Source organism: Rhopalosiphum maidis, chromosome 3 (assembly GCF_003676215.2).
Source record: "Rhopalosiphum maidis isolate BTI-1 chromosome 3, ASM367621v3, whole genome shotgun sequence".
Classification (NCBI taxonomy): domain Eukaryota; kingdom Metazoa; phylum Arthropoda; class Insecta; order Hemiptera; family Aphididae; genus Rhopalosiphum; species Rhopalosiphum maidis.
In genome coordinates this window covers 47,282,749-47,295,162 of record NC_040879.1, presented here as the reverse complement: position 1 = coordinate 47,295,162, position 12,414 = coordinate 47,282,749, and the positions used below count along the sequence as shown (strand labels likewise).

General features: G+C 24.9%; 1 protein-coding gene across 1 annotated transcript; it reads left to right on the top strand.

Annotated features, from left to right (window-relative positions):
* Positions 1-1,441: 1,441 nt before the first annotated feature.
* LOC113557525 (28S ribosomal protein S7, mitochondrial) lies at positions 1,442-5,260 on the top strand. The gene is made up of 6 exons (XM_026963095.1): positions 1,442-1,586; positions 2,476-2,667; positions 3,100-3,163; positions 4,268-4,438; positions 4,821-4,958; positions 5,112-5,260. The coding sequence occupies exons 1-6, from the start codon at positions 1,537-1,539 to the stop codon at positions 5,190-5,192; spliced, it is 696 nt and encodes a 231-aa protein (XP_026818896.1). The 5' UTR covers positions 1,442-1,536; the 3' UTR covers positions 5,193-5,260.
* Positions 5,261-12,414: the final 7,154 nt, after the last annotated feature.

Genomic DNA, 12,414 nt, shown 5'->3' with positions numbered 1-12,414 from the left:
TTCTTGTCTTTAACATAATTCATTATCTTATCTAATTAGATAATCAATGTTTGTATATTATTATGTATGTGTACTGTGTAAGCGATCCACAAGCCGATTTATCGACCTCATGGTTCTAAAATTAAGAACATACTTAACAATATAGGTAATCCAAAGATATATATACCTCGAAGCCAATTTGTAAAATTTTGCATTTTAAAGAGGCTCATCAACAATATTTTTTGTTTGTATATGGTTACCATTGGTTACAAAAAATAAAATAGTTACCTACAATTATTATTGGATATCATTTCAGACTTGAATTTAAAATGTTGTCAAAACAACCCAAACATCTACCTATGTTAAGAATCTGCACTGTTAACATTTAATACAGTTTAACACGTTTACGACCGCATGCCAAATTGGGTATCCTTATAAAAACCCGGGAACCAGAATAATAACTTGCATTTTATAAATTTGTAAATTAAATAAAATGCGACCTAGTGGAGATATTCAAAAACCAATGATACCAAATTATAAAGAAAAATGTGTTGAATAAAACCGTGAAAATTTTATGGTTGTTAGAAAAACCCACGCATCTGGAAACCCTATACATTTAAATATGCAGCGTGTCAACTATAGTTGACATTGGGTTTTTCTAAGATGCGCCGTGTCAACTATAGTTGACACGCGGTCCTGAACGTGTTGATAAGAAGCAAGTACCTAAATCAATGTGCATTTAATTATTATGAATTGAGTAAGTTAACATAAACACATAATAAACGTATGTACTTATTATTACTTATAGCCACTACATACCTCTAGTGTGCTGTGTGTAATAACAATGGAAAACAAGTAGATCTGTTTTTGACAAAATATTTAATTATTATTTAAAATTATAGGAAGTTGAACGATCACTGTGTGTAAAGTTTATGGTATATAATTATGAAGAAATAATTATTAATAACCGAACGACCGTCTATTTTTTTTTAACCTGGTTAAATTAATACTTTCCTGCATATTAACTTTGAACTTAAATAGTTCAATACATTTTTAACTTTCACTATTTACGTTACCCAACGTCGACTTTCCCAATTATCTTGAGTTTTTTTTTCATTTGGTAACTTGCCTATCTTTAATAGGTTTAAGTGTATACCTAATTAATTGTTTTGCTCGATTTTTGTGGGTGGTGAAATTTGTTGTACAGTTATTAGACCAATCGATGTTTTTGTTTTAATGCGTACCCGTCGTTTTTACCACCACGCCTAGTGAATAAGATTGAAATTACGCCGCTAATGTTAGCATTTCGTCGTCGTTCCGGTATAGAAATATTCACATCAGACGACGGTCGCGCGAACGTTTCGATCAAGACAGCTCGATCTAGCGGATTAAACGATCCACATGTGCTATTCGCGTTATCGTCGTGATAACGTCGACGGTCGGTAACGCTATCAGTAGCGAAGATTTCGCGTTCCGGCATTCGGCTCCTGTAAATATACCTCGCGATTTCTCCAAAGTGCAGAAGTCTTAGGGGCCGCGCCTGATATAATATTAACCATGGCGCTGTTCGCTAAATACTTGAGGATCGGCAGTACCGTTAAACACGGGTAAGTGTATGTTTTGATTCGATTATATCGTACGAAATAGTCCACAAGCTCTGTGGCTGTCACAGATAATGTAATGCCATTATTATTATTGACCGTCTCGCGTCTATTGACTGAAACTCCGAGTGTAAAAACGTATCTGCCCGTTACACATTAGGTATGTTCAATAAGCTCTACACGAGTTGTATTATAATACATACGATTCCCGCAGTTGAGTACGGTTTCCCTGAAACGTTAAGACGTCGACGGGGTTTCGAACCTGCAGTCGACACTCGACAACGTTCTGGGTTCTTCTGATTAACTGTACCTGTACGAGACTTTTGAGATAGATTTTTTCAATTTCTACGTTCTCGTAATCTTGTCGAGTCATAATATTCTATGATAATACCACAACCTCTACATTATAATTTGAATGTCAACATCTCACTGTGAACAACGGGAGAAAATCTTTAGAATTGGACTGCATAATAAAGATGATATTTTTCACAGGTATAACCTAGGATTAATCTTAGGTGTATTTGGTAGATTTAGTGTTGATACAATCAGTATTTGATAATTGTTCATTAGACATATAAAACAAATTTATACATCCATTAAAATATCATAAATGTTTTATCATATTTGATAATTTGACATTCTGTATTTAGTATTACTTAATGTACTTTCTTTTCTGAAACTTTATATTGTACATTGCGCTATGAATATAACATTTAGTCTGCTTGAAACTAAATTAAATGTGTTATGTGGGCTGAACCATGTTATAATTTTAACTATGTATAAAAGCGAGGCGATAGTAAACCAAATCATATTTTTTATTAATACTTAGAATATTCTCTCGCTTAATTTACTATTGGTAAGCTTTAATGACAGTTTTGATTTTTTTTTTTCTAAGATTTCAAGCATTTCCACAATTATCAGCAGCTAAATATAGTGTGTATCCACCACATTATTCTGAACCAATCTACAAAAAACAAGAATTAGATAACATTTATGAGTCTGGGATGATTGATAATTACAAACTGATTCCATTTAAAGCAGCTAAAAGTAATGAAACTTGTTCCATATTCCATGATCCAGTAGTTGAGTAAGTATTAATTGATTATTGTAATGTATAAAAAATGAGAAACAGTTTACCAATTAGTAAAAGCCAAAACAAAATTTTAAAACTAATTATCCATTGTATTTTCTTTCAATACATTTAGTGCTCGAGCACTGTCAAATAACACAATATTTGAATTTAAATGTTTTATAAAATCATTAATGATCGATTAAAAACTGTATACAACAAAATATTCATTTTTGTTTCTGAAAAATCACGAAAAAATGTTTTTTTTTTTTTTAATTTCAAAAATCGAAACCATTACTAAAGATTAATTATTATTGTTATTTTATATTAATTTAAGCTATTTTATTTAACTTGTCCAATTACTTAGGCTATACATTTTTATACCAATCATGTTTATTTACCATTATATTCTTAATGGAACCATATATATATTTGTTTTTTTTTTTTTAGAAAATTTATAAACTATATGCTTATAAAAGGACAAAAAAAATTAGCTAGAGGAGTGTTGGAAAAAGTATGTAATAAAAGTTTATTATTTATGAATTATAATAATAGAGCTAGACTTAGAGTATTTAATAATATTCAACATCATTTCAAATATATTAATAACTTTGATAAAATTGAGAATGGACAGCTATAATATAGAACCAATCAAATGTAATATATATTTAAAAATTACATTAGAAAAACACTTTTTGAAATAGTATAGATTAAGAACACTAACAATGACCAATGTCTCTTCATTTCTGTAGTGTTTTGTAAGTGTAGGATACCTAAATAACCTCATTATAAGTAACACACTTCTTTATTATCTAAGAAAAAAATATAAATGTATGTCACTGTAAAATTACGATGATAGCTGACCTTTCAAGTTGGATTTAAAAACTAGTTATCAATAATGTCAATATTTCGATTAATCTTAAACATATATAAAGAAGAAAAAAATTAATTTATTAAAAAAACCATTTTAATTAATTTATTAAATTCTTCAATTATATTTTAACTGAATTTTGGCTATAGATTAAGATATAAGTAACTATAACAACATTCTTTTCTAATCATACTTTTCTATCAAAATGATAAAGTATACTTTAGTTTTGAACTGTGTGAAATATATGATTTGCCAATGAAATTTATCTACCATAAAATTTTAGAGGAATAAGTCCAAAGGGTTGTGAATATTACTCAAATTGTATTATAATTCACTCATCCAATAGAGCAGCTAATAAACAGAATGATGTATTTAACATAAGATTATTTAAGCAAATGTATTAAGTTGAATGAATCATCCGGTACATAATAATACTTCATTCAATTTTACTGCTGCTAAACCCTTTCATCTTCCTGGATATAGTATACAATCCACTTTACCTATTATATAATAAGAGCCAACACTCTCCTAAATTGTAACAATGTCGATTTTAAATTTGTATTTTATATTGATGTTGAATACTCTTACATAAATGACATTACTAGATTTCCCAATTCTGTTATTCTCGTTACTTTATTTATAGGTAATCAAAATTGCTTATTGTACTTTTTTCATGTAGGTATAGATTAAAATTATTAATTTTGTATTATCAATTAAAAATATATTTGCTTAATTTTATTTTTATAGACCTTTGAAAAAATAAAAAAAATTCAATTAGAGAAGTATAACAGAGAGACTGATCCTGAGAAAAAAGATTCGATAATTATAGATCCTGTAGTTATACTGAAAAAAGCAATTGCTAACTGCAAACCACTTTTGAAATTAACTGCAGTAAAACGAGGAGGATCTTTTTACCAGGTTTGATCTATTTTTACTATGAAACAAAACAATTTATCATTATTCTATTAATATTTTAAGTGTATTTAATAATTTTTTTAGTCTTCTATATTATTTACTATTCTTTCTTTTTGATTTTATTCCTATACTTTTTTCTTTTATAGTTATATAATCTCTAATTTTGTTTTAATCGATGATATTCAAATCCAGAAAGTAATAATAGTATTTAACTTTTTCCCACCTTTTTTTTTATCTGTATTAAAAAATGTGACTATAATATTTTATTACATTGTAATTTTACATTAATTTTATTACAAATAACTTATACAAACTATGTTAATGTTGAAATTTTGAATTTTAATAGTATAATTATATTTAATATTATCAATGGTTTTTATTTAAGGTTCCAGTTCCAATAACAGATAAAGAATCCACATTTTATGCAATGAGATGGTTTGTACATTGTGGACGTGAAAAAGACAAATCCATAAGTTTTGCTGATTTTATGGCTAAAGAATTAATCAATGCGTCCAATAATGATGTAAGATATATTTTCAATTTAAATTTTGAACTATGTAACCAATAAATAAAAATTTAATAACATTTACATTTGATCAAAACATTGAATTAAGAATTTTAATGAAATTATTACCTTGGTACACTTCATAACTTCATATATCATATGTATTTTTAGGGAAAAGTTGTGAAAAAGAAACTGGATTTGCATAAACAATGTGAAGCAAACAGAGCATATGCTCACTACCGGTTTAGTTAAGTTTTAAATATGTTATACAGTAATTAATTAGAAATAAGTTATAAAATAAATATTTTTTGACATGTAAATTGTGTGGTTATATTTGTTCTTTGTGTTAACTATCATTTTTACTTTGTATTGTTGAATTATTAATTAATTTTATCTTTTAATTTTGGTTATATAAAAATAATCAACTTCTTGATAGCTCTTTTATGCATGAGCTTTTATAATAATACTCTGAACAATAATTAAGAATGACATTATTAGTTTTTTGAATCCAGATGATCACAAATTTATATTTTAAAATTAGCCTTTTTGTCATAATATTTTCTTCCAATTAAATTATATTGAGCTAATAAAGTAATAACATAACAAGAAAATATTTTATCTGTAAATGCAAATTTAAGAAATTTAACAGTACACACAATTATTATTATTTTTTTAAGTTTCACCCATATTTTATCATTCTAATAATTCGTTAAAATTTCAAGGGTTGTTTAATTTAATTTAATTTTGGATTATATAATACAGGATTAATTGTTTTGCCTCTGAACACTCAATATTTCAAAATCTATTAAAGTTCATGAAATTTTTTTTTTACTTAATTTTAAATATTTTTATTGTTATTTTAGAAATATTGTAATACATACAAATTCGTATTTGAAGTTAGATCAACATTTTGTTGGGTATTCTACTACTCCACTTAGTTTGCCTCAACTTTAAATACTTATAATTAGGGTTGGGAGATTGTAGCACATAAAATTGCATAAATTTGGACTAAAAATATGTAATAAAAATAACAAAATATGCAAAAAAAAAGAGATTTACTAATTTATAACTTTTTTAATCACTTACAAATTATAATAGGTACTTACTTAAGTTCTGAAGCCATTTAGTCACTGATCAGAATCCTGAAGGGCTGTAAAAAAAAATTACCTGGACTGTATAAAATGAATTGACTTTACAACGTATTTAATGATTATTCGTTGATAATCGTCAAATAATCGCAGTAGAAATAGACAAAAAAAACCAAACAAAATCAGCAGATAACATGAATTAGAACCAAATACCTAACACAAAATAATCGTAATATTATATTATACCTATATATTATCAGCTTATCGCTATAATTGTACAGCGTTCCTCGAGTCACATCTGCGTAATCGGTCTATATTTACTTAATCTATATATTTATAATTTACTTGACAATTTGACTGACAACAATTTTAACATATATACCAAAATATAATTTCATAAATAGTTACAAATTGTGATTCAAAAAGAGATTAAAATGCAAAACATCTATAAAAATACAAAAAAAATCACTAAAATCCAAAAATATGCATAATAAAATTTTTAATTTGGATTCTCTGTGTCATGAAACACATTTTAGCTTACTCTGCTATTTCTTAAGCATCTCATAAGAAATATGCAAATGCTATATAAACCCAACCCTGCTTATAACTCAAAAATTACTCATTCAAATTTAAATTTTTATGTTTCAAAAAATATAGGATAAGCAAAAAGATATAAAAAAGTTTTGTTTTATTTTGAAAGCAAATGATGTAAGAAATATATTTTCTACTTTGAAATAATGAGTGTTATTTGATTAAAGAATCACCTTGTATAGTAAAATTTATTTAATAATATTATATTTTTTTTGTAATTATTTTTAATAATGGTTGTTTGCATTATACCTAATTTGTCATAATACAAATATTAATACCTAATAATGATAAAAATATAAACCTAATATGATTAATAAATAAATTATTCAAATAATTATTACGTAAGAAACTGCCTATGCTCGGTTTGCTGATACTTCAATTCACCAATATGACAACACCCAATGTGCCCACTCTCAATTCATTAACAGGTACATTAAAGTACATTATTTTATTACGTAAATAGCAAAATATATAATAATATAAATTAACATTTTACATTAATTGTTCTTATCAATAAAAAAAAAAAAATAAGAAAATGTAATGTAAAATGTTGACAAAATGAATAGTTACTTCATTGTTATTAAAAAATAACAGTTATTTTTAGAATCTGAACTGATTAATGAATGTAGATATTGATTAAATAATAATGTGTATTTTTTTTACTATCTATCATTACTTTTTTGGGTGATAAAAGTGCTTTGAATTTCAACTTTTAGGTGGATTTTGTAAGAAAATTGAATGTAGTTGGAAATTTAGGGGATCAAAACTAAAAAATTCCCAATACTATCCAAAATAACAAGAAAAAACAAAACAAAAAAGGTGGGTACCATTTTACTGTTTATTAGATGTCAACTGGTTAATTCAGTTAACTTAACTGTAACAAATATGTTAAATTTAAATTCAATAATACATTATTTGATTGAAACAAAATTTCCGTTATACAATATTTAATAAAATTATCTAAAATTTAATCTTAATATAGTTAATAAAAAAGGTAATATTAATTTTAGTTTATTACCAGGGCTAGGATATAAATGTATTTAAATACATATTATTGTTATGATATTATAAATTAATTTCAGCAAGTATAGAAGTAATAGTATATAAATCAATTTTATATTTTTATTAGACATATCATTATTTAACGGTGCTATTAGTTTATGGTACTCAATTTGTATTCAACCTTTCTAAAACAAGGACTCAACTTACTTAAAATAATTATTTTAGACTGAATAAATTTACTTAAAAATTATTCGGTTTTACATGTTTTTTTTTTCAAGCATTTTAAGTTCAAATTTTAATAAACTTTGTCACATCAACGAAAAATTAAAAATAATTTCGAAATTTTAAATTTTAATAGCCAAGACTTGACAATTGTATACAAGGTCCCATATGAGATATGTTCTTACAAAAATTTACCTAATTTACTTAACTTTACATATATTATGCCTTACTCAAAACATTTATATACATTTTAAGCTTTTAATTATTGTACCTAGAATCTATTAATTCATATCTACAATACGTCGGTATAAACTTATAAATTGATCACAGCTAGTGAGATTATAAGAAATTATATTATAATTATCATCGTTTAGATTTCGTACTTAGAACAGACCTATATGTAAAAATAATGTATAAAATTATACCGCAGAAGTCTATATAATATACTGTAAAGTATGTTATTAGTATACTACGTCATCAAGTAGGGAACTGTAAACATTACTGTTAAATTTTATTTCAATGATAAATCCATTGATAATATAAAAATTAGAAGTAGGCAAGGTGAAAAACGATTTTTATATTAGCTAGAGCTACCTAAAAAAAACATAAACACACTACACACCTATTATATTATAGGATAATTATAGATCTTCATTATCATATTATTTGACTTCTTTTAAAGACATCTAATGATATTATTTATTGACGAATAACGATGGTATAATAGTAGGTTGCTAACACTCTAGTTGTAGAGGACTTCTCTGTACTGTCGGTAATGTCACCTTTTCACATATTATTATCCTATATATTTTAATCCGGAGTATAAATTATGATGCATGTTTGGTTTCAGACGAAATTACAATCACGGCGCAGCGTATCACATTTTCTTTCATTCGTATATTAAGATTACTGACGCGTACTAAGAAATTACAAAATAATAAAATGTGTAAGATATCCGGTTCGTAGCTGATTCTATTTTTTTCTTATATGATTCATAGTAACTAAACTTTTAAAATTCTCAGTAAAATAATAATATTATGAATGTTATATTATATTAAATGGGTTAAAATGTTAAAAATAGTCGTAATTTGTATAATAAAATATGTCGGTAAAATATTTTAATTTTATTATACTCAATCAATTAAAATATATCAATTATAATATGCAATAATTCTTTTTAACTCTTCATTATGATAAAAAGTAAAATATAAAAATAATAAAACGCATAAATAAAATTTTTCCGTTATAAAAATGAATAAAATCTTTAATAAATAGTAGAAGTTAAAGTTTAAACCCGCATCGAATAGTCTCAAAATATAACTTTTACTCCGCTCATACTAAAAACTTAAAAAAAAAACTATTTAATTATACATAAAGAACATAAATACCTAAGATACCTATATTATGTATAAGCTATAAACAAAAGTATAAGTATAAGTTCCTTTATTACTTATTTTAAAAGTTAATGTCACTGCAATAAAGAAAGTATAAAACAACAATACAAATCGCGTATTATAAGTCTATAACGATATTCGTCTAAAAATGTCAAACATGACGTGACGTATCAAAATACAAGTTTAGAGAACTGAAAATTTCTCAGGGAATCATTAAAACTAAGTACAATTTAAGCACTCGCGAATAAAGCAATTAAAACTACTATTTAAGTATCCAAAATAATATTCTCAAAGTTTGTACGGAAAACCTGGGAACATATCATCTCCAGTCACCACTACCGACACTTGTGAGAACTTGTTTATTATACCTACATGGTGTGTATACAAATATATTATATATAAATTATAAAGAAGTGTAATTTATGAAGACAAAATCATAGTAATATCAAATTACTGTGAAATATATACTATAGGTTACTATAGGTACTATATTCGTTGTTTATAGGTATATTTTTTAGTATATAAATAGGTTAGTACGCAAAAAAAAATAACAAAGTAGGACCAGTGAGTACAACTTTGCTGTACTATAGTAAATTTATTATATAAATGAATATTTTAAGTCCCCTTGAATAATGTTTTTGATTTATAACAAAATCACAAACATCGATATTCTTTGTTTAAATAATATGTAATTTCGTCTAAATTTGAATTTCAAATGCCTATAGAAAATGTGGCTTAAAATTTTTAAATATTAATAATAATAACTTCAAAGGACCTTGGATAAATTTTCAAGATGTTTAACCCAGCAAACATTTTTTATCGCCAATAATTGCAATAATCGACCTTTTAGTTGTTTCTAACCAAAGGAAGTTAACTGTTTTCAGTGTCAAGTGTTGTGTAGTGCGAGGAAATTTTGTCACGACAGTAAGTCTTATTATATATTATACTTAATAATTGTGAAATTGTCGTGTTTTCTGTTTTTGTTTTTCAAAAATTGCTGGTCTAGGGTTACAGTAATTTTCATCAAAATTTAGTGATGGGCAACGATATTGATAATTGGATACGATATCGATATCGTAACATATTTCGACACCGATATCATTTTATAAGTGTATGATATATCGTGATATCAAATTTGATAATTTTTTTAGAAATACATTTTATTTTTAAATTCTAGGCTTTAGTAAATTGTTTTGTGTGAGCTGTGTAATAAACCATTAACTAATAAGTAAATAATATTTGTCAGTTGATAAAGTTTGTACACGTGTCCCCGGGAAATGTGAATTATTATATTATTTGTATTATTTTATTGTACCAATAATAAATATCAAATACCAAATTTTATTAATAAATGTATAGAAATATATTTCGATACCACGATATCGGGAAAATCGGAACGATATCGATATACAATATTATATCGTTTCCTAACACTATAATATAATATCCATTGGCAATAAGTTCCTGGAATTAAGATACCCTTACGACCATTATTTAGACTTTCGAAATTAAACTTGTATAAACTATAGGTATATTTAATTGTTGCACCTATCTAATACCGCGTCACCTACAAATTTAATTGTAGATAGTTATAGGTACCCCTAGCTATTATTATTATTATTATTGTTTTTTTAAAGTATTGTATAAATTATTAAATAGTAGGAATATATTTTTTATGAAACTAACCACCAGAAAGAAGTATACGAGTATTATAAAGATCTAATAGTAGCTGTTAATTATTTAGTTTTTAACTGTGATTATTATTTTGTAGTTTATCAGTATTCCACGGAACTCCTGATTATACCACTGCGCGTGTACAGATTTCTCTAAAATATTTTAGCGTAAAAAAATGTGTATAAGATAATACACATTAATAGGTACACGACCTCGTGGGCATACAGCCATATTATATTAAAGCATGTAATATTAATATTCATTCTTATCTAAATTTATTTATGTTTTATCAAGTACAGCTGGCACCGGATACAGAGACTATAACACAATGTGTTAAGCACACTTTGGGTTTGACACATCGATTTGTCTGGTACAAGTGTTCGTTATGTATTGTATTATTATTGATTGATATTTTAAAATATAAATTAAAGATAAATGACTACCTTTTTAAAAATTAATTTAAGTGGACCTCTAAATGACATAGTGAATGACATTTATTATAGTAATATCATAGAATTATAATGTACTCGTGTACCAATCATACATAATAGTGGCAATAGTTTTTTTTTTTTTTTTAATTATTTTTACATATTAAGAAGCTTATTTTTTAATCATGTTATGTCTTATATTATATTTTGTTAGTCTTACGTATCTTAATTTTCATATTTTTACATAATGTTTATACATAAATCATTTAATATATTTCAATAAAATTAAGTTAAGATTAGCTTACCTAATTATTTTTTAATCAATTTAAAATTTAAAATAAATCTATAACATAATATGTAATAACAATAACAATAATAAAATAATATATTATATTATATATAATACAAAAATATCAACTTTAATTTAAGTTTGATATTTGTTTAATCTACAATAAAAACAGCTACATATTTATTTTTTAGGTAAATTATTTATATTTATTATTAATATACGAATATACAATATACCTTTAAGCTTTTAGTTGAATATTCTATATAATAAAAGTAAATTTTTTTAATACATTAATTCCTATGGAACTATAATAAACATGTAAACATGTCATAAAATTGTATATTAAACTTTATTTAAATATCTGTGTATAAAATTAACAAGTAAAGTATGTATATTATGCGAAAAAAAATAATAACAAATACAAGTGACTCGTTAAAATAATACCTATAAATCAATGTAACTTAATTAAATTAACTTAATATAATAATTTATATATATTTTTAAAATATGAAAAAGTTGGGTTTTTCTACTACGTTTTATATTTAGAGGTGTACAATTCTATGTAAATATGTACCTGCCTATTAAAATTGTTCAGTGATACAGATTTATATTTTATGTAGATATTAAATAATACAATATTTTGTATTTTTTTATATGACAGTTAAACAAACATTTTTGCTAAATAACAAATAAATTAAAGAATTATGATTAATAATTAGTAAATTATGAATAATTGAATTTTAGAATGAAAACAATATTGTCTTATAAATGAAAGTAGATTGAGTT